Source organism: Saccoglossus kowalevskii, chromosome 10 (genome assembly GCF_978046115.1).
Source record: "Saccoglossus kowalevskii chromosome 10, keSacKowa6.1, whole genome shotgun sequence".
Taxonomy (NCBI): domain Eukaryota; kingdom Metazoa; phylum Hemichordata; class Enteropneusta; family Harrimaniidae; genus Saccoglossus; species Saccoglossus kowalevskii.
The window spans coordinates 10,471,995-10,497,701 of record NC_140650.1 but is presented as its reverse complement, the minus strand read 5'-3'; the positions used below and the strand labels follow the sequence as shown (position 1 = coordinate 10,497,701).

General features: G+C 33.8%; 1 protein-coding gene across 1 annotated transcript in view; it reads right to left on the bottom strand.

The window, feature by feature from the left end:
• Nucleotides 1-25,707, bottom strand: part of LOC102807976 (protein FAM53A-like) — an 84,077-nt gene that overhangs the window by 8,010 nt on the left and 50,360 nt on the right. Inside the window, exon 5 of the mRNA XM_006819487.3 lies at nt 2,556-2,606. Within this exon, the coding sequence (XP_006819550.1) occupies nt 2,556-2,606 (51 nt within the window). The remainder of the gene's footprint in view (nt 1-2,555; nt 2,607-25,707) is intronic.

Sequence of the window (25,707 nt, the reverse complement as noted above, 5' to 3'; positions counted from 1 at the left end):
ATGGATTTAAGAATTATGATATGGCACATACAGTGGGTGTGTCAATAGATTTAAGAATTATGATATGGCACATACAGTGGGTGTGTCAATTGATTTAAGAATTATGATATGGTACATACAGTGGGTGTGTCAATAGATTTAAGAATTATGATATGTCACATACAGTGGGTGCGTCAATTGATTTAAGAATTATGATATGTCACATACAGTGGGTGTGTCAATTGATTTATGAATTATGATATGTCACATACAGTGGGTGTGTCAATTGATTTAAGAATTATGATATGGCACATACAGTGGGTGTGTCAATAGATTTAAGAATTATGATATGGCACATACAGTGGGTGTGTCAGTGGATTTAAGAATTAAGATACGACACATACAGTGGGTGTGTTGTGTCATGTCAATAGACTACGGATGTTCCACTGGCTTTACATAACACATAGTTTGGAAGTTACAAATATCAAAAAAATCACTTTAGTGAACATAAACAGAAAAGATATGGCATTAGCCAAAATGTATCTTAATTATTTGTGAATTGAAGAAATAAGTCAGGAACACCATTTTTTGTTATCATTTTTTTGTCAATTTATTTATTTTACTATTTTGGTTAGTTTTTTAATTGCAGGAAGAAGTTTTTTTTGGCAGTTTGTTGATCATAACAGTTATTTATAGTATTGTTGTGTGTATAGCCCAAATGTAGCTACACAGAACACTATTTAAACAATAGTACTGATCTTCACATGATACAAGATAATAAAAGCAGCACTGGCGACTAACATACCATAAAATGTAACAGATTGAACCAGGCATGCAAGGATAAACTATAAATCACTCTATTTCATTATTTCTTAATTTCCAGTGTCCCATAATCATCACTGTATGGCCATTGTATATGATGCCTGTTTATTGCCCACTGACAGCTTACAATTCAATTTTTCCTCCTTCTCTTTAACGTTGTAAATCAAACTAAGTTAACATGCAGTAATAAAACACAATGTCGCCAGGATTTCTTTATCCAGGCACCACAAGCTGTTGCAAGCATTTTCTTCCCTGGAATTTAATTTTGTTGATATATTTTGGTAGATTTCGAGAAAGTCAAGTCAAATAATAAAATTAAACAGACACAGCTCTTATTAAAATTGAAAATACCAACTCGCAGTGGAATGTAAAAACATGTTTATGTTTTGAGATGAACAAAGAATACTACATTTACACTATTGACCTAACACAAGACCAGATTTCTAAATGTGAGGTCTGCAATGTGTTGTCATATGAGATGGGGACATCATGCAGGCACCCATGGGGCATCCACTCATTCAATGATAGTTCTGGCTTCATCATTAGTTGAACACACACCTAATGACTAGATCACATTGGCTCCAGTCAGTCTGACTTGAGATGGAAAATATATGGCTCTTGTAACATGCTCTAATCAAATTGTTTTCAGTGCGACACAATGCTACTATAGTGATAGTGGTAAATGACAGCAATCATCATGCAGCCAGGCTCCAACATTAAAAAAACCTTGGTTACGTGTAGATTGCGTATCTCGGGCTATAATCACACGGATCAAAACTTTTTCAAGCAATTCAACAGGATTGTGATTTAAAGGCAGGATTAGATGAGTGATACATAAATTGAGATTATGTCAGTGTGATGTCATAGATGACATAGAAGAATATTGTATATATGATGTAGTGATGTCATTAGCATTGACACAGTGGTGACTACGACACCATAAAAAAATTAGACATTTCTCAGTGTAAAGCTAGCTCAAGAAGAACACTGATGATGTCTCTACTATGTCAACAGCAGTAATTATAAAAGCTCCTTAAGTCAAGTGTTTCTTTTTAGTACACATCACATAGGTTTGCTTTCCAAACTAATACATTTTATTTTAAGTGATGTCTATTACATACCCACCCCTAAATGAAATATGCAACATTCTGCTGATACTAAAGTACAATGCAAAATGATAGAATACTCAGTTTTAGCAAATTTTGTATTTCTGCTGAAATTGGGTTTTTAATCTGATTACCGATAGTAGTTTTGTATACTCATTTTAAAGCACGGTAGCCGTCGTGCTGCGCAGTGCGTTTTACAACTGATTCAACTGTACATATTGACAACATTTACAGTTCAAAAATTAGCAATTATGTTGCCTCATGACTATTTCTGTGTGTCAATCACGACATCCCCACACTAATAGAACCAGTTAATACATTCTAAACTGACATCGTTTCTACTTCAGTATCCACTTCAATCTCATACCATAAATGCATTTTAAGTGATATAGCTTCATTTGAATTTTCCCTGCTTGATTAAAAATTACTTAATAATGTGAATAGCCTCATTTTCACAGGAAGTTATTTTAAATCTTTATTTGGGTTACTGCATAATTATATTTTTCACTGATTTTTTTATAAATTTTATGCAAACCAGAGAGAAAATTGTCATTAGATTTACACTCACAGGGAAAACAAATTCCAGTGAATTTAAATTTTTCTACTAACAAATTGAGTGCTGCAATATTCATTATTTATTATGCTTACCAGATACTGTTTTGAATGTCCAGCATCAAGCCTGCGTCTGTCATATGAAGTCTGAAAGATATAAAGAGAATCAATATTTATAGCTACATTGCTTGTACATGTGTGTAATATTCAGTAACACTGTTACAGGTAATAAGTGTATTGTGTTGTCAATTCAACATGTCCATCAAATATGTTGTACACAAAGCTTAACGTCATCAACATTGCAACACCAGTAGAATAATGTTGTTCACTAAGCTCAACATTTATTAATGTTGTTCACTAAGCTCAACATTTACTAATGTTGTTCACTAAGCTCAACATTTACTAATGTTGTTCACTAAGCTCAACATTTACAACAAGTAGATTAATTTTGTTCACTAAGCTCTGTGGACGAATGTTGAACTTTAATAGTATGCAACATTAGGAGCTACTAATGTTGTTCACAAAGCTCTAAATCATCAACATGAAATAAGCATATGAGTAATATATTACAGTAGTTAATATGCATTCATATAACTTTCACTATGTATGACTTGAAACAAATAATCACAAAACATGTTAGTGTATTCATACAAGTTCACTCTTAATTAAAAAGTATATATTTCCTAGTGCAGTGAAATGTTTTTATATGGCTATAATATCATAGTATTGAAGCACACACTAGAGTGCAGCAGCACAGCTCTTGGCAACAACACCTGCATGCTTTTTTCACCAATTAAAAACTAGGTTTTGCAGCCATTGTGTTTGCTCCACATTGAAGCAGACTACCAAAGGCATTTTAGTTGACTCATTGGTCCCAATAGACATAACCAATACCTCGTTTATGAAAACAGGAAACAAGTTACGAGGCACATTGATATCATCAGTACTTTGCAAATTTAAGGCATTTTTAAGAAATCGTCCTCCAACTTTAATAGATGAGGAAAATAAATTACAAGTCTACTCAGAGTACAAATTTGGTGAGCAATTACCAAAAAGAGTAGTGTAGTTAAACTATGTAAGCCTTGCTTTGAGTGAAGTTACAGTGAAGTGTTGTAATCAAGTGTTGTAAGATGTATAAGTGGAGAATCATTAAAAACTGATTCAGTGAATTGCCATGTGCATGTACACCCAATGTCAAGGAAAAAAATAAAACTTCTAAACTTATCTTGGACTAATAGAACTTGTGAAATAAAAATTATATCATGCATTCATGCAGCTCATCTAGCCCTTATTGACTTGCATGATTTCTGTTAAAATGATGATTTTAATAAATGTATGCGCCAAAGTAATGAAAGGAACACATGGAAATTATGAGACAGTAGATGAAATCAAATCAACATGCTGTGCCTCATGTATGCACACTGCACAGAACAGCGTAATTTTTCCGCAAAATATACCAGTATCATTTTATCTAAACCAACAATTCTATTTAATTTATACTGAATCATTAAAAAATATGAATAATTTTGAACATGGCCAAATCTTCGTCATTTGCATAAAAGCATGCAATATTTATCAAGAAAATACGACACTTGACACACAACCTATTAGTTAACATCAAAATGCATTTTCCTTTTTTTCTTCCTTAAACACAGACAAGGTAAAAAAACAAAACAAAAAAAAACACATATCTGGCATAATACTGTGAGCACTTCATTTCAGATAATGAGTTTGAACAAATTTGAATATAAATTTCAGAAACACTATAAAGAATACAGACATCAGGCAAAAAGAAAAGCTCATTACTTAATTCCAACCATCACTCGTTGCAGGTCACCGAGCCAAGTGAGTTCAACTGACCTACTGAAAAGCTAGAAAAAAAATATCCGAGAGAACCTCAGGAACTCTTTGAATCAATTTTCCATGCTGAATTTCACCAATTACAGCCATTACTTGAAAAGGACAAAAAGAGTATTCAGTGGGCATAATTGCATTTGCTGGCTGCTCTTAAAACTCAATTTTTCTCTCTCCGAAGACTTAAAATAAGGTAATTTTACACACACATACAGACAGGGTTAAGACAGGTAGAGTGTAATGAATTATGCAAACTATTTACACAGTGCTGCAGTGATTTCCTCTTGGGAGAGCCAATCACATCATTCTCTTATAAGAAACGAACATTTAATGATATCGGACAGGTCTCATTGGGACAAGAACTGTCACTTCCAATTCTCTGAGAATGCTTATCAGCTGGATTGGATGTCAACCACACAAGAGAACCAACATTTGTCATAAATACAAAATCTATTGTAACTAATCGGCAATACATATCTCCCAGTCAGCCTACAGCATATTAAGCTAAGGCATACATTTACATAGCGACACAGAAAACTCACATTATACACGGTGAACACAACTTTACAAGGACAACGAATCAATAAAACATGTTCCAGCCTGGCAATAAGTACATGACATTATATAATATAACTACTTAGTTCAAATTAACGATGCAAGGCAAGGCTGCCCTATATATCAACTGACCTCTTATATTGGGTAACATGTTTCATAATGATACCTCACCTTTTGTTTGCACAAGCAATACTGTATCATTGTAGAACAAATGGAAGCACATAAATTCAAGTTATGAATTCCAGGAGTAAATGTTAGGCTATGAGTAAAAATAGGATGGATCTAATTGTCATGTATACAAGACTCACTCTATTTCATTATAGACAAACATAGCTAAAATGTGAATAATAGTTTGAAGAAGAAAATGATACAAAAATTACCAAAACGGACAGACCAATGTATCATAATGATCAATTAGAAATATAAATTGATTGAATAATAATAGAACTAGCTGGTTTACGCAGTTATGAATGCAAACTAAATATTACCATAAAAAATTGCCATCTACCAGTACTTGTTTTGAAGTTTTGAATCTTAATATTCTAGTAGCAAATGAGATAATGTTTTGGAATAAACTTTGGATAACCAAACTACTTTCAGAAGTATGAATATCAGGGACAACAATCTTAACCAATGTTTGAACAATTTTATATTCAAAATCGTTACCAAGTTTTTGTATTCATAGAAACAAGTTCAGGTTTCCCCTCTTTTTAATTTAATATTTGATAAAACATTTTGCTCAGTAAAATATCAATAATTAGTATGGGTTTTAAAAATGTCAGTATAACTATTTATAACCAGTTAGCTGTGTCTATCCTTATGAGACAACAACCAACCAGCAAACACACATCAGTAAGTAAAGATGAGGAATGCAATGAACTTATCAATATCAAAACTGATCAAATCTAACAATAGATGAATTTGGGGAAGGTAAAAACTCAGTATGATAACCTGAACATCTTCTGTAAACATAGTTGTCTTGTCTAAAATTAGATACAAAGTATTAGAATACCAGTATACGAACATTAATCTACAGGTGGTGGCATTCCTTGCACTAAACTGATAGCAATCAACTAAAATGTGTCAACTAGATACAAACTTTTTAATGAGGTAAACATTATTGATTTTATAGGAATTATATTTCGTGACACTGCTGTTTCTCAACCTCTTGGAGTGCACAATGGAACCATTGGCACGCTATTGTTGATGTAATAATACTAGACATACCAATCAATAAGGAAATCTGCTATGAGACAAAACTTACTGTGATATAATGCTTTAAATTATTAATTTATTTCAAAACATTGCTGGATGCATAATAGTGTTACAAGGAATGTGTCCCATATACATTACAAAACATGATGATGGAAAATAATCAAAATTCAACAATTCATCAAAATTTTAGATTTTTAAATTTAAAATTTTTTATTCAGTTGAACCATTAGAGAGATAAGTAATGTAATCTGTACTGAAGTAACTTTAAAGTTTAGTGAACATATGTATTTGGAGTGCATAAAATATATTTGACTTTTATGTTGCTCTATTTGAATATAGCTGGGAGGTCATAGTGCAAGTTCGAAGGACTTCAAACAAAATTTAGCTCCAATAATATATTTTTTTTAATGGAATGAAAAGCACAAATTGATATATTAGAAACTAATATTTTAATTTGTATTGCCATGTTTAGCTCCATAGACTACCAGATGAAGACAGAGTAAAAAAAAATCTCACACTGATCCGCTATGCTACTTCCTGTTTCAGATGATGACAACACAAAGTGAATATTAGTTTGATGTGACTACTAATGGCCTGCAGAAAAGTCAAAGCAAGTTCAATCTGAAAGCAAATGAGTTTTTTATGTAATATATTCTTTTCTGATGTTAGTTTTTTTTAATTTTAGTAATGACTAACTTGGAGACTTTGATGAAATGATGAAAATATGTCTTGAAATTACAGTTGTATCAAATCCATTTTAATAGCACTTTATCTATCATCAGGACAGGTAAAATTGCCTTTGGGACTAGTGAGTTTAAAAGTTAACGTCAAGACCTATTTTGCTCAATACCATCCATTTTCTGTTCAATCAATTAATCAATATATTGAGAGATCAATCAAATTGGTCAGTCAGTTGATCATTTAACTTATTATTATACATCTGTCACCGTAACGACATAAGTTATATATAGCATGCCGTAATTTTGCGGTATTTTACGGGGTCTTTTCATCCTACCATACTAAGAAATGCGAATTCCAAATATGGAATGATTACGCACTTAAGCAAACAAACATGGTTGCCACAGAGTTTGACCGGACTCCACACAAAGAAATTCGCTGATTCTGTTCTAAACATTTTGGATTTTGGCATTCCCACTGTGTATCCTTGGAAGGAAAAGATGTCTAATAATAAGGTTATTACGAGAACACTTCAAAGTATGCACTCAGACAATACGCTGTGCATCGACCTCCGCTGCGTGTTGGTCGATACTCCAGCTGTACTGTCTTCATGCATATTTTGAAGTATTCTCGTAATAATCTCATATTATTCGCATTTGCCAAATGCCGAAATACTTCCAAATTAGCATTTGTAGCATGTTCTGTTCCAGTAGGGCGTACTTAATAGTGCCGTCTAATGCACATGTTAGAGATAATTCACTTGGTACAACAAGACAACATAAATTTGATGTAACAGATGAATCTTCAGGGAGATGTGATTGTGTTACGATAGTATAAAATGCGGAGAGTAACTTTGAGAGTCTGTGAGCCAACATAGTACAAAGTGGTTCATCCAATATGGAGGATACAAATATGTATCTTCCATATTACATATCCAATATGTAGATACAAATTATGCAAATTAAACTAATTAAAATGCACAATTCCAATAAGTTTTTGTTACAGTGCCAGTGTATTCAATAAGCATTCTGTGCACGGTTAGCATCAAACTTACTTGACAAGAAGAAGAGAAAACATTAATATTCATGGCCATAATGACTGCCATCATGAATCAATGCCGGAAATCATTCACCTCACTTGACTGATATGACCAAGTAGAAGAACAGGAAGCTATTACATGCGAACACCAACACACATTGTACATGCCTGAAGTGAAGCGCATGGATGCAGTCCTTTAACTCAAGCCACTTTCTCACTCCATTTAGTTGGCACACTTGGGACTTAACAATGTCTTTGTGGTTCGCTTCAAGTTCACAAGACTTGTTAGGAGAAAAAATGCATTTTACGATTTGTAAGACATTAACATTAATATTCTAACTATGGACCCCCCCCCCCCCCCCCCCAAGAGTGAACACATCACACATCTAATTCCTACCGAGTAGAAAGGCGAAAGGCAGAGTGGTTCAACCTGAGGTTCCAATTCCGTAATACATGTACGTACAAGCCTTTTTATAGAAACAACCAACACGCTACATGTATAAACACAAACTGGTATTTGCGACACAAAAAATTAAGTCATTAAAATATGATGTCACTGCAAAACAACTGTGCAAACGTTACAATTAAGTTCTATAGCGCTGCAAGAATATGTCAATGATAGAAACACTCTGAAAACAATCACATAGTGAATGGTAATTGTCATAAAAAATGCTCTGACATTACTTTTATCGTGATTTTAAAGACAAAATGGATTTTACATGTGGTCGATGGAAACTACTATTACTTGACATTTTCAAAGAAAAGCCGAACTTTGTACGGCGAGCCAGGAAATCATGCTACATTGAATAATACCCAAATAATTGAGCATAAACTGATTTGGAGATTGATTACTATCACTATATGAACTGTTGGGAAATATGCATCAAAAATGCATGAGTAGCTTACAGCCACAAGTATAACAGTACCGGTATATTTTGATCACCATAAGCATTGATTTATATTATAAATAACGAAAATTAAATGCCCAAGGCTGCCACCGTGATAAGACAACATACATATTATACTGTGACGCACACCTGAATATTGTCAGCATCAATCTGCCAGGCAGGAAATTGAGAGGAAAATCACATGGACAGATAAGCATTTAATTTCAAATCGAATCGCTTGAATCAAAATGCATTAGATGCAATTACACGGCAGCTGGCTGAAAATCATCAGCGAATAGAGTTTAGAATGATAATATTCAGTTGTCTGAAAGAAGGATACTTATTGAATGTTGTAACTATAATATGAAATACGGTGAGGGTTAGTTTTGGAGAAGGAAATTATCGCGACCTAGGACTACCGAGTTCATTGAGTGAGAGATGCAATAAACATGGGAAATCTAATCACAATAGTATTGTACATTTTTCATTAAAATCAAATTAAACATGAACTGAAAGTAGTCAGTTCACTTTATGCCCATGTCAACTTTAATTAGTTTCATTTACACTTCACAGCAATTTACATTCCTTTTTCTAACAATAAATCTGTCTACTTTTAATTTATCTAGCGTGGTTTGACCTTGTTAGTATTAGTAATTTCCACAGTACAAAAAACATAGTTAAACTTTGGTTACTTTGTAACATATTTTGTCACTCTTAATATTGTCCCCTTATTCATCAGGGGACAAACCCCAAATCATGAAATAAACAAACTTGGAAAAATAAAATGTAAGTATTTCATGACTATTAAATGAAAAATTATTTGAATAAAAAAAATGATAAGTTTTCATAAAAAAAACATTCCAAACAGACAGATTAGTTTAATAGTAATATGAATACAGAGTGATCCATAGTAATTTTCAAAGAATACCTTAAAAATGCCTGCCATATAACTTGAAACCAAATTGGTCATGCTCAATATAAAAATAACAGCAACAAACGACCTGCTGTTCAAGACAGGTCTGCTGTCTTATCAGTCTGTTTACAAAATGATCAGAGATGATAATAAAAAGTACACACACATATGAATTAACAAGAACAATGAAAACAGCAAGAACAACATTTACAGACTGCCTATACCTCACCCTTCACTAACATTACGGTGAGACAAAAATGGGTAGTGTGTAAGAATGAAGGTTATTACCATGACGACTAATGGTCGTGTGATTGTATGTTCAATCTTGCTTTTTATAAATTGGATATATAGCTTTGATTTTAACTTTCAAATAATGCTGTAAAGCCTTTGAGCCCCAAAGTCATCTATCACAAATAAACTTGATGATTTTCTTCAGATTTTTTTCTGAATTTCAATCAGCACTTGCAGCCAATATGAAATTAAGTCCATTTGGATCAAAATTATGCCAAAAATACACAAAATGTTGCAACATAGTCTGGGATTTGATTTCAAACCTGTAGATGTGATACTCAATTACCTGCCTAAAACTGAGAATCGTATTCGTTGTCTCGTACACGTACCATGAGATTACAATAATCAAAAGAATACAATCATAAAGCGAAATCCTCCAAGCGATGAAAACACACCTTAACACAAATAGGGCTACATCAGAGCTATTTAACTCATATTACCCGATAATGGTTTCCACTCAGAATATTATAAAAAGTGTCAGGTGAAAATCTTGGAAAGTAAGGGTGTCCACAACTAGAAATCTCTGACCATAAACTTGTTGTAATATATAAAATACAAATTTATTGACACATTTATTGAAAATTTTATGGCATATAGAGGAGATTTTCCAAAAAAAATCCACGGTAAATACAAGTGATGTATGGTATAGATAGACAGTAAATAATTTATGGACCAGATTGTGTGTTTAGTATTTATAATGCTATGAATGCTATAACAGTTATGAGTAATGGCTAAAGCAAAACACTTTAAAGAGAATATATATCATCATTATAAAGAAACAGCAATTAAAAAGTTGAGTGATTGAAAAGGACAAAAATAAGCATAGCAAAACTATTGAAACCTTGATTAGAAATATTCTAATTCAAAACAAATTATATATTAAATGTATATTTTTAATAATCGTGAATTTAATCCTATGTTATTATGGCTGCCATTTTGATGGACAATTTAAAGTCTTTAAGATGTGTGTCTTGTAACACATCACCATGGTAACCATGTGTATGTGTGACACAGTTTGACTTGAACTGCACATTTGGTGCGGCAATCATTTTTTTGGGGGGTTAACGATTTGGTTGTTAGACATCTGTTGGAACGCACAGTTGATGTGGGTATGCACAAAATTACATAACTGACACTATTTTATTCATCTTCATATTGATAACAAAATAAAAATATTAAAATTTCATCTACTGCTTTGTGTGATTTCAACTGCTATGTGTGATTGACAATTCACACAGTTTCTATGTCTATATACCCTGAATTTATCATCAGTTAAATTATTGCTTAAATTAAATTATAAATTATGATTATTGTTGTGAGCGGTTTAGGATTAAGGTGACATTTTTTTGTCACATATCCTTTGCAAAACTTAAAAACAAACAACTTTCAGTGAGTACGGCCACTGTATGTGGAAGTTTGGTGTGTAAAATCATTTGTGCAAACATAAGGAATCAATAATGGATAAAGCTCCCACATTTAACCATACTGGATTATTAAGACTCCCTAGCTCAACACTTTAGACTGATATAGATAGGAGAAAGAAAGGCTGTTGACATGGTTACCATGGTTTTAACTGCAATTGTCTGTAAATATAAACTAAAATTGTAAATTACAGTGAATCGCAATAATTTAGGATGACAAAAAAAAATTATAACATATTTCCAACTTATTTCATAGATATCCATATAACATCAAGAAGACGCATACTGGCATGAAACCATTAATAAATTATAATCTTCACAGAGTGCAACGTTAATAGATAGTAGTGTCACTGCAGACAAAACACCCCAAATCATACACTATCATACAGTGTACATTCATCATTCAATTTTTGTGGTAATTTAAAAAAATAAAAATAATAATAATAATAATGACATTTGTTCATAATTGTGTCACACATATGCATGGCAAGTAGTTTTATCTCCGCTGGCAATGAGCTGTCAAAAAGGGCTGACAGATTTAATCAGATTAGACATAATCTCCTGAAAATCTTACAAAGCAGGCATAAAATACATATTCAACAGAATGGAAAGGTATAATACAGAGAGCAGAAAGGTGGTAGGCTTCACTACTTAGTGTATGCTACATAAATACACATGTCTACTGGATCAAGAGATTTGTAATAATAATAGGTTTGTCTTCAAAGTTTATGATGAAAACTCTGCAATATGGTTTTAGCATAACATTATTTAAAGCTATTGTGCAGTTCAGAAACTGTCAAAGAATTCAATTCATCGTCTGAATTAAATACATTTTTTAAATGGTTATTTAGAAATTAAAGAATCAACTCAATCATGTGTTATTATATTTGTCTTTTCAACATGTCAACAGACTAAAATCATGTTCAGGTAATGAAAAAGTATTCATCATAACTGCATGTGATAATTTACAAAAACATAAGGGTCTCTATCAGATGATAACATCAGAGATGCTAAGTAGTCCTTAATTTTCATTTTACATTCAAACTAGGTATGTAATGCTTTGTAACTATCTTATCTGATTAACTGTGAACAAAACACTCACACCGATTAAAACTTGGCTGGTTTTGAGACTGAATGAGATTGAATTGAATGAGATTGAATTTACCATTCTATAAAACATGTATTTGTACTCATTACAACGTATGCAAATTCCCTTAATTGGAGTAAACAGTGCCAGCCATATTGATTGATATACAACAGGCAATATGTTCACTGTACTACATTTGTGCACACTTTGTGGGAGCATTGTGATAACCTGATACTATAGCATTAATACTTGTAGTTTCCTAGGACATGGGTTACCATTATGAAAGTCACTATGACTTCCTACAACCCTTGTGAAAGTCACTGTGATTCCTATGAGCCTTGTAACATTCATTGAGACTCCCTATGACCCTTGTGACAGTCATTGTGACTCCCTATGACCCTTGTGACAGTCATTGTGACTCCCTATGACACTTGTGAAAGTTATTAACTCCCTATGAGCCTTGTGAAAGTCACTGTGACTCCCTATGACCCTTGTGATAGTCAGTAATTCTCTATGAGCCTTGTGACAGTCATTGAGACTCCCTATGAGCCTTGTGAAAGACACTGTGACACCCTATGACCCTTGTGAAAGACACTGTGACACCCTATGACCCTTGTGAAAGTCACTGTGACACCCTATGACCCTTGAGAAATTACAATAAAATGTCCAATAAAATGTCCACTTCTACAAATGGCATGATTTTCTGACTTTTCAAATCAAAGCAGTTTGGAGCAGCACACATTCATAGAACAAAACTGTCATACTGAAGTAAGCTGCTTACAATTCCCCAATGACTGAAGATTAACCATTCAAAAGTCCTTTAATAACCCCTTTAATATTTCATTCAAAACTTTTTAGTTACAAGGGAATTATTAACAGATTTTTATGTCATATTTCCACATTGACAGACACTGGTTTTATAATTACACAATAACAGATTCACTTACACTAAGTCTCCTAGGTTCTGAAAATATAATACCCTGCCAAACATTATTAAGTCGACAAGTTACATATAGTTGGAACCAAATTGTTAATTCTGATATGACTAGGGTGTCAATTATTCTATGTGAGGTAACAGTCAATCAGAACAGAACTAATAAAAATCTTAATTGCGACCACCATATTCTACAGCAAAATCGACTGCTTGGCTCTTTTTATTTCCAAAGTAATTTGTTATCGTAACCACTCAAGGTTCCCAAGAGGTGTTGATTGTAGGAAGGAGGCAGTGAATCAAAGTATTACTCTGTTCTTGTTTTCATCCAGCGCTATCACAGCTATTTAGGAGGCAATGGCTGCAGTGCTATCATATGATAACTAATGATGCTGAAATCATCCAAGTATTAATAGTGCCAGTTACAAAGACATAAAATGCCATGGTAATATATTTAAAAGAGAAATTCAATAAAAAATGAAATAAATCATAAAAATAAAATTGATATCATCATAAAAAATACAATTTGTCATCCATGAACTGTTGCTTTTTTTTTTATTAAATTGAAACTTGTGTCTCATCTCCTTTCAACTACAGTGAACGGCAGAAATCTATGCCTTATTTTATTCTATAAAAACATATTTATAACAATTAATATTCAATAATGACATTGTCTATGTCCATAAATTGCATGCATGTCTTCCACTTGTTCAAAATGAAGGACTTCCGATTTGATGATGTTGAACTGACTCATTAATAATAATTAGAACTCGTGATGATGTCGCCATATTTTTTCTGGATTGGTCAATTTGAATTCTACCAGTCATTTTGATTTATACAAATTTATATTCATAAAATATATTTTAAGTCAAGCTAAGATATATTAAATAGTATATTAGCTACATAATTAGCAAGAATTAGCACCTAAAACTAATCAAATATTATAATTTTCTAATAAATATGTACAAAGTTTTATTCCATTTGTACTATTATTACAAATCAGGATACAGGAAAAAAATCTAAATGGCCACCAGTTGGCCATATGAATCTAATCATGTTCAACAAAAGTACATAATGTACTGAAGAATGTATTTTAATACTTTGAGCCAACTTTAGATCAAAATTGGACCCACAAATGAAAACATTTTAACATAGGGCTGCTGTTGAATATCATCAAACCAATTTGTCTTGTTTTGTCTGGCAATGTTTGAATCAGTCGATGCATTTATGAGACAAATCTACATATATTTATTTGTTATTGGAATAAAAACTATACTATGAAGGGTTAAAGACATACTTTTTGGATTTGTTTACTCCCCTACCGATATAGCCTGATTGACACCAGCCTAATCCTTTCACAAACATGGCCCTTTAAACAGAAGAAATATTTTGTGACGTACAATATAAAAGAATATTTGGTAGCATTAAACAGAACATACAAACTAAATATTTTTGGAATATATGTAACATCCTGATGTTAGCCAGGTTTGTTTGGGCTTTGATGAAAAGGATTTGTTATCAGAAAAATAAAATATTTAAATCTGAAAATAATGCTATTGAGGGTTGGTGAAAACGATAAGAAGATGAAAGTAAATCGGCACTAGTCAATGCATCAGCTGTTGACTGCAGATTATGAAACTAGGGGAGAACGATGTGTAGGATAAAAGGATATACTAATAACAGAACAGTATCATCTTGCATTTCAAATACCTTTGCAGCAGTTACACCTTTGAAGTGGCTGTCTGACAATGTGACATGATCAGGGTCTGGTATAATACCAAGTACTTAGATGTACTTGTTTGATTTGGTAAATTTGGCCAACTTGTGAAAATGTTTCTAAACAAGTCTGGACATTTTATAGCGTAGGGCACAATGAATTACCACCATTATCTCTATCAGTGAACAAATCCTGATTGTACCAGCCCCATAGCATTTTTAAGGATTTGGCACGATTGAGGTTAATTATTAGAAGCCTTAGGTTAATGTTATAAATTCACAATAGAATCAAAATATGTTGTCAACCACACATGTTCAATATTCATAATTGTAAACGTTTACGACCAGAAATGAATGCGCTTTTGTAATTATTTTGTCATAGAGAATAAATACTGCAAAAAAAATTACTGTGACTCCCTGTCTGTAAGAATGCCAGTGAAAATGCAAGTATGTAAAATGCAATTGGCATGCAGGTGTACGGAGACTAAAAATAATTAAAAGAGACATCTTTATTCTGAGACACAAGGAATCATACAAGAGGAGGTACTTCAACAAGACAGCTTGAAAATCCCAAGTGCATGAAAAAAGACCTTTGCAGCTGTGCTCTAGACACAGTACAGTTAAATATAAATGATGGACTATAGATTTACAAGTGTAACACAACATGAACCATGATCACATGATGGGCTACCAGCGAATCAGAAATACGCACAAACAGAGTTTCAATGCTTTAAAAGAAACCTGACAAGTTATTTATACATCTTTGATGGAAAAGTTGACCCCAATTGGAAAGGTCACAGTTGTAGTGATGTAATATGTATGACAAATCTCACTACTGAAATGAGACACATTAGCAGTACACAGAGTTAACATGAATGACTGGTAAGGACATGACATTAGCAGAATACAGAGTTAACATGAATGACTGGTAAGGACATGACATTAGCAGAATACAGAGTTAACATGAATGACTGGTAAGGACAAGACATTAGCAGAATACAGAGTTAACATGAATGACTGGTAAGGACATGACATTAGCAGAATACAGAGTTAACATGAATGACTGGTAAGGACATGACAATAGCAGAATACAGAGTTAACATGAATGACTGGTAAGGACATGACATTAGCAGAATACAGAGTTAACATGAATGACTGGTAAGGACATGACATTAGCAGAATACAGCGTTAACATGAATGACTGGTAAGGACATGACATTAGCAGTACACAGAGTTAACATGAATGACTGGTAAGGACATGACATTAGCAGTATACAGAGTTAACATGAATGAATGGTAAGGACACGACATTAGCAGAATACAGAGTTAACATGAATGACTGGTAAGGACATGACATTAGCAGAATACAGAGTTAACATGAATGACTGGTAAGGACATGACATTAGCAGAATACAGAGTTAACATGAATGACTGGTAAGGACATGACAGCAGTATACAGAGTTAACATGAATGACTGGTAAGGACATGACATTAGCAGAATACAGAGTTAACATGAATGACTGGTAAGGACATGACATTAGCAGAATACAGAGTTAACATGAATGACTGGTAAGGACATGACAGCAGTATACAGAGTTAACATGAATGACTGGTAAGGACATGACATTAGCAGAATACAGAGTTAACATGAATGACTGGTAAGGACATGACATTAGCAGAATACAGAGTTAACATGAATGACTGGTAAGGACATGACATTAGCAGTATACAGAGTTAACATGAATGACTGGTAAGGACATGACATTAGCAGTATACAGAGTTAACATGAATGACTGGTAAGGACATGACATTAGCAGAATACAGAGTTAACATGAATGACTGGTAAGGACATGACATTAGCAGAATACAGAGTTAACATGAATGACTGGTAAGGACATGACATTAGCAGTATACAGAGTTAACATGAATGACTGGTAAGGACATGACATTAGCAGAATACAGAGTTAATATGAATGACTGGTAAGAACATGACATTAGCAGAATACAGAGTTAACATGAATGACTGGTAAGGACATGACATTAGCAGAATACAGAGTTAACATGAATGACTGGTAAGGACATGACATTAGCAGTATACAGAGTTTAACATGAATGACTGGTAAGGACATGACATTAGCAGTATACAGAGTTAATATGAATGACTGGTAAGGACATGACATTAGCAGAATACAGAGTTAACATGAATGACTGGTAAGGACATGACAGCAGTATACAGAGTTAATATGAATGACTGGTAAGGACATGACATTAGCAGAATACAGAGTTAACATGAATGACTGGTAAGGACATGACATTAGCAGAATACAGAGTTAACATGAATGACTGGTAAGGACATGACATTAGCAGAATACAGAGTTAACATGAATGACTGGTAAGGACATGACAGCAGTATACAGAGTTAATATGAATGACTGGTAAGGACATGACATTAGCAGTACACAGAGTTAACATGAATGACTGGTAAGGACATGACATTAGCAGAATACAGAGTTAACATGAATGACTGGTAAGGACATGACAGCAGTATACAGAGTTAACATGAATGACTGGTAAGGACATGACATTAGCAGAATACAGAGTTAACATGAATGACTGGTAAGGACATGACATTAGCAGAATACAGAGTTAACATGAATGACTGGTAAGGACATGACATTAGCAGAATACAGAGTTAACATGAATGACTGGTAAGGACATGACATTAGCAGAATACAGAGTTAACATGAATGACTGGTAAGGACATGACAGCAGTATACAGAGTTAACATGAATGACTGGTAAGGACATGACATTAGCAGAATACAGAGTTAACATGAATGACTGGTAAGGACATGACATTAGCAGAATACAGAGTTAACATGAATGACTGGTAAGGACATGACATTAGCAGAATACAGAGTTAACATGAATGACTGGTAAGGACATGACATTAGCAGAATACAGAGTTAACATGAATGACTGGTAAGGACATGACAATAGCAGAATACAGAGTTAACATGAATGACTGGTAAGGACATGACATTAGCAGAATACAGAGTTAACATGAATGACTGGTAAGGACATGACATTAGCAGAATACAGCGTTAACATGAATGACTGGTAAGGACATGACATTAGCAGTACACAGAGTTAACATGAATGACTGGTAAGGACATGACATTAGCAGTATACAGAGTTAACATGAATGAATGGTAAGGACACGACATTAGCAGAATACAGAGTTAACATGAATGACTGGTAAGGACATGACATTAGCAGAATACAGAGTTAACATGAATGACTGGTAAGGACATGACATTAGCAGAATACAGAGTTAACATGAATGACTGGTAAGGACATGACAGCAGTATACAGAGTTAACATGAATGACTGGTAAGGACATGACATTAGCAGAATACAGAGTTAACATGAATGACTGGTAAGGACATGACATTAGCAGAATACAGAGTTAACATGAATGACTGGTAAGGACATGACAGCAGTATACAGAGTTAACATGAATGACTGGTAAGGACATGACATTAGCAGAATACAGAGTTAACATGAATGACTGGTAAGGACATGACATTAGCAGAATACAGAGTTAACATGAATGACTGGTAAGGACATGACATTAGCAGTATACAGAGTTAACATGAATGACTGGTAAGGACATGACATTAGCAGTATACAGAGTTAACATGAATGACTGGTAAGGACATGACATTAGCAGAATACAGAGTTAACATGAATGACTGGTAAGGACATGACATTAGCAGAATACAGAGTTAACATGAATGACTGGTAAGGACATGACATTAGCAGTATACAGAGTTAACATGAATGACTGGTAAGGACATGACATTAGCAGAATACAGAGTTAATATGAATGACTGGTAAGAACATGACATTAGCAGAATACAGAGTTAACATGAATGACTGGTAAGGACATGACATTAGCAGAATACAGAGTTAACATGAATGACTGGTAAGGACATGACATTAGCAGTATACAGAGTTTAACATGAATGACTGGTAAGGACATGACATTAGCAGTATACAGAGTTAATATGAATGACTGGTAAGGACATGACATTAGCAGAATACAGAGTTAACATGAATGACTGGTAAGGACATGACAGCAGTATACAGAGTTAATATGAATGACTGGTAAGGACATGACATTAGCAGAATACAGAGTTAACATGAATGACTGGTAAGGACATGACATTAGCAGAATACAGAGTTAACATGAATGACTGGTAAGGACATGACATTAGCAGAATACAGAGTTAACATGAATGACTGGTAAGGACATGACAGCAGTATACAGAGTTAATATGAATGACTGGTAAGGACATGACATTAGCAGTACACAGAGTTAACATGAATGACTGGTAAGGACATGACATTAGCAGAATACAGAGTTAACATGAATGACTGGTAAGGACATGACAGCAGTATACAGAGTTAACATGAATGACTGGTAAGGACATGACATTAGCAGAATACAGAGTTAACATGAATGACTGGTAAGGACATGACATTAGCAGAATACAGAGTTAACATGAATGACTGGTAAGGACATGACATTAGCAGAATACAGAGTTAACATGAATGACTGGTAAGGACATGACATTAGCAGAATACAGAGTTAACATGAATGACTGGTAAGGACATGACAGCAGTATACAGAGTTAACATGAATGACTGGTAAGGACATGACATTAGCAGAATACAGAGTTAACATGAATGACTGGTAAGGACATGACATTAGCAGAATACAGAGTTAACATGAATGACTGGTAAGGACATGACAGCAGAATACAGAGTTAACATGAATGACTGGTAAGGACATGACAGCAGTATACAGAGTTAACATGAATGACTGGTAAGGACATGACATTAGCAGTATACAGAGTTAACATGAATGACTGGTAAGGACATGACATTAGCAGTATACAGAGTTAACATGAATGACTGGTAAGGACATGACATTAGCAGAATACAGAGTTAACATGAATGACTGGTAAGGACATGACATTAGCAGTATACAGAGTTAACATGAATGACTGGTAAGGACATGACATTAGCAGAATACAGAGTTAACATGAATGACTGGTAAGGACATGACATTAGCAGTATACAGAGTTAACATGAATGACTGGTAAGGACATGACATTAGCAGTACACAGAGTTAATATGAATGACTGGTAAGGACATGACATTAGCAGAATACAGAGTTAACATGAATGACTGGTAAGGACATGACATTAGCAGTATACAGAGTTAACATGAATGACTGGTAAGGACATGACATTAGCAGAATACAGAGTTAACATGAATGACTGGTAAGGACATGACATTAGCAGAATACAGAGTTAACATGAATGACTGGTAAGGACATGACATTAGCAGTATACAGAGTTAACATGAATGACTGGTAAGGACATGACATTAGCAGTATACAGAGTTAACATGAATGACTGGTAAGGACATGACATTAGCAGTATACAGAGTTAACATGAATGACTGGTAAGGACATGACATTAGCAGTATACAGAGTTAACATGAATGACTGGTAAGGACATGACATTAGCAGAATACAGAGTTAACATGAATGACTGGTAAGGACATGACATTAGCAGTATACAGATTTAACATGAATGACTGGTAAGGACATGACATTAGCAGAATACAGAGTTAACATGAATGACTGGTAAGGACATGACATTAGCAGTATACAGAGTTAACATGAATGACTGGTAAGGACATGACATTAGCAGTATACAGAGTTAACATGAATGACTGGTAAGGACATGACATTAGCAGTATACAGAGTTAACATGAATGACTGGTAAGGACATGACATTAGCAGTATACAGAGTTAACATGAATGACTGGTAAGGACATGACATTAGCAGTATACAGAGTTAACATGAATGACTGGTAAGGACATGACATTAGCAGAATACAGAGTTAATATGAATGACTGGTAAGGACATGACATTAGCAGTATACAGAGTTAACATGAATGACTGGTAAGGACATGACATTAGCAGTATACAGAGTTAACATGAATGACTGGTAAGGACATGACATTAGCAGTACACAGAGTTAACATGAATGACTGGTAAGGACATGACATTAGCAGTATACAGAGTTAACATGAATGACTGGTAAGGACATGACATTAGCAGTATACAGAGTTAACATGAATGACTGGTAAGGACATGACATTAGCAGAATACAGAGTTAATATGAATGACTGGTAAGGACATGACATTAGCAGTATACAGAGTTAACATGAATGACTGGTAAGGACATGACATTAGCAGTATACAGAGTTAACATGAATGACTGGTAAGGACATGACATTAGCAGTATACAGAGTTAATATGAATGACTGGTAAGGACATGACAGCTCTATACAGAGTTAACATGAATGACTGGTAAGGACATGACATTAGCAGAATACAGAGTTAACATGAATGACTGGTAAGGACATGACATTAGCAGAATACAGAGTTAACATGAATGACTGGTAAGGACATGACATTAGCAGTATAGAGAGTTAACATGAATGACTGGTAAGGACATGACATTAGCAGTACACAGAGTTAACATGAATGACTGGTAAGGACATGACATTAGCAGAATACAGAGTTAACATGAATGACTGGTAAGGACATGACAGCAGTATACAGAGTTAACATGAATGACTGGTAAGGACATGACATTAGCAGTATACAGAGTTAACATGAATGACTGGTAAGGACATGACATTAGCAGAATACAGAGTTAACATGAATGACTGGTAAGGACATGACAGCAGTATACAGAGTTAACATGAATGACTGGTAAGGACATGACATTAGCAGTATACAGAGTTAACATGAATGACTGGTAAGGACATGACATTAGCAGAATACAGAGTTAACATGAATGACTGGTAAGGACATGACAGCAGTATACAGAGTTAACATGAATGACTGGTAAGGACATGACATTAGCAGTATACAGAGTTAACATGAATGACTGGTAAGGACATGACAGCAGTATACAGAGTTAATATGAATGACTGGTAAGGACATGACATTAGCAGAATACAGAGTTAACATGAATGACTGGTAAGGACATGACATTAGCAGAATACAGAGTTAACATGAATGACTGGTAAGGACATGACATTAGCAGAATACAGAGTTAACATGAATGACTGGTAAGGACATGACATTAGCAGAATACAGAGTTTAACATGAATGACTGGTACAATGCCGCAATATATTTTGGGATCAAGCAAGAATAATAAGATGATAAAGGAAACAGTGATATTTCATTTAATATAAAGTGCAACTGCATGAAACTATTTTCATAATTTAAATCTAAAGATAGGATCATTGTTAGCGGAAATAATAAAATCCGAAAATGTCAAGCATGATTGAGAATAATATGAAAGGATGTGAAAACATTGAATATACTGCTCTTTGCAATATACATGTACAAAGCTCATACTTGACAAGATTTACCAAATATCTACAATTCAGTTAATAAAAAAAACTATGTAAATTTGTAATAATTATTTTTTTGAGCAATCATTTTACGTTAATTTTCCTGACAAAAAGTTGATGAAGATAATTTCATCAATGCTTCAATCTATCCGCAGATTAACCGATTTTAAGGTGAAACAGTCCCAAAATGGGAACATGTTTATTTAATGCACTGATCCGATAAAGGTAATATGATAGAAGTTCAATTTAAGGGTAACAGAGAGCAATGATCTCCCAGCATTATGAACCAATAAAGCTGCTGTCAGAGCACTTGATTTTGACATTGAAATATATACAACCCTTCATTAACAACACAGTCAAACCCTGAAATATATACAACCCTTCATTAACAACACAGTCAAACCCTTAATTTCAGCATTCTCAATGTGTTTGTCAGATGGACAGTAGGTACATGTATGATTTTAAATAAAATATGAAATAATGGTTTTGATGAAGTGATAACACTTTTTAATTGTAATGTAGAAATATATAATATGCCTGGGGGGTAAGAGAGTGCAATGATCTCTCAGAAATCAATGCTGCTGCTGTCAGAGCACCTGATTTTGACATTGAAATGTATAATTTCAGCATTCCCAAATGTTTGGTCAGATTAGTACCTGAAATCAGAAATTTATTATTTGTCCAAGGCAAGGGATTGACACGTTTTAAAGTAACCTACAATTTTATCACCTACAACATAGCGAGTAAAATATACGATAGTCCAATAAGTTATTCAAAAAGATTGAGAAAAACGCTGAATACTAAGCAACGGCCCACATATAACAACACGGTTACCATGGTAACCAATATTTTTTGTTTCTTTTTTTTATAGAAGAACTTGATGGGATATTGGGATGGATTAATTGAATTTCTGTGTAGTTACCCTTGATATGCCCGCACTACACAGGACAAGTAGTCTTGCATACTACTAATGAGTAAATAAAGTTAAGAGAGAGCAACAGTGGTGAACTATACACCATGATGATCGCAATGATCATGAATTGACATGAGTTTGCATTTCGAGAAATGTTTATGAACAAAAATGGTGAAGATTTGTTTCCGGTTGATTATTCTAGCGCCTATGAGTGGTCAAAACAAGATTGACTGACACATGCTCCGAATTTTATGTCCTCGCAAAGTATATAAGTTTGCAAGTATGATTTCAATGAGATCTTTATTGTATAATATCACCAAGCCTGGTTATGAAAGTTATGTTCTGTTATAACATAGTAACAGACTGTTAGGTGGGGGTGGGGTGATGGCAGAAAGATCAAAATATCACGGTAGATACGGCCGTGCACAATACAAAAGACAACTAATCCAATGCACAGTGCCATATGGCAAAAATAAACTGAACCAGCGGATTATTAATTACAAAACGGTCACGGTCATTGAAGTGGAATTGCATCTATCAAGTTCAAACACCCAAACAAAATGCTACCATAAGTGTGAGGACAATTAAAATCTGGAATTGACAAATAAATATAGCGTGCAGGATTTTATAGACACAGACTAGGAGCACTATTCTTACTTTACAATATATTCTGAAGTGATACATAGTGGAACATGCGAATCACACGATAACTCATAAAAACAAGAAAATAAATTATGTTTATATTATATTGTTATTTTTTGTATCCTGGTGGCAATATCGCATAAGGAAGCTACAACCAGATGGGTGAGATGCACTAGAATCAAAGATAAAGCAAACCAGCATTGTTTGCTACATATTGTGAGGTGGATACAAAGAATCTTAAACACAGAAGCCAGGAAAGTGCTAGCATATGGGGCCAACTGTTTGTAACATTCCCATCTTCCGGCCAACTGTTCTTTCAGCCAACTGTTCATCCAGCCAACTGTTCATCCAGCCAACTGTTCATTCAGCCAACTGTTCATTTAGCCAACTATTCAGTCAGTCAACTATTCAGTCAGCCAACTGTTCAGTCAGCAGTATTAAAATGAACTGTGTATTGGTGAAATAGAAATCGTGCATAGTAAAACACGTTACATATCAGTTATTAAATATACATGTACAACTAAAAGCCTCAAATGCTAGATTATATCATATACATATAGTGTGTGAAATCCATAAAAGGAAAATTTAAGCCTTGCCCTTACTCATGTATACATAGATACAGGTGTGCATACACAGGAGACAAAATAAAGTCCTTGATTGCATTTTTATAACTACTGAAACATTGGCTATATAAATATCATAATCTATGGACAGGGTACATTTCCAGCGATTGCTATACTTAGTTAAGAATGCAAATTTATATATTTATTAAGTGCTTCAGACACTAACCTTATAAATAATTTTTGCAAATTATAAAAGTAAGTATATTTCATTTTTAATGTTATTGTATTAGGTGAGCATACTGTTGTATTACTTTGATATGAAGATGTTTCAATAAATTACTGTGTTCAATGACAATCATTAAACATATAGCTTATTCATAGACGTATGAAAAATATAAATCGCCATGGCAACAAATCATTTTTGAATAAATTGATATTACCTCCACATAATGCATGTACGTTCTGAGTATCTATGTTATAATATTAATATTGAAAGCATATAGTTATTGAAGCAGTACTGATAACCACCAAACATACTTGGTGAGGTCAAGAAAAAAAATATATTTGTGTTTCAGATAACGCCACCACCCACCCACCCATATTTTTGGTGAAACACAAACTTATTTTATGCAAATTATTTATTTTTATGCAAATTAGCCATATTCTACTCACAAATATGAGTTTGTTTTTTTGTTTCTTTCGAGAAAGTAGATGGCCAGAAGATGACCAAGGAAATCTATTATAAATCGTTCCTTCTTAATCTTAAGTTAGTAATAAATGCATGATTAAGACCATTTGGGAGAAAAAAAATTAAATAACTATAAAAAAAAATGTTAGCTGGAAACTGGAAACACAGAATTTTTTCCCCTTGGCCTGAATATGAAAGCATATGCTGGCTGGCAGAGATTTGAAAGTGTTTAAAAAGCAACTACCTCTTGTCAACCAAGTTGCTACAAAGGTATTACAACCACATGCAAGCAATCCGCAATCCGAATCAACAATGAACTTCAAAATTCACATTAAAAAATTCTGGA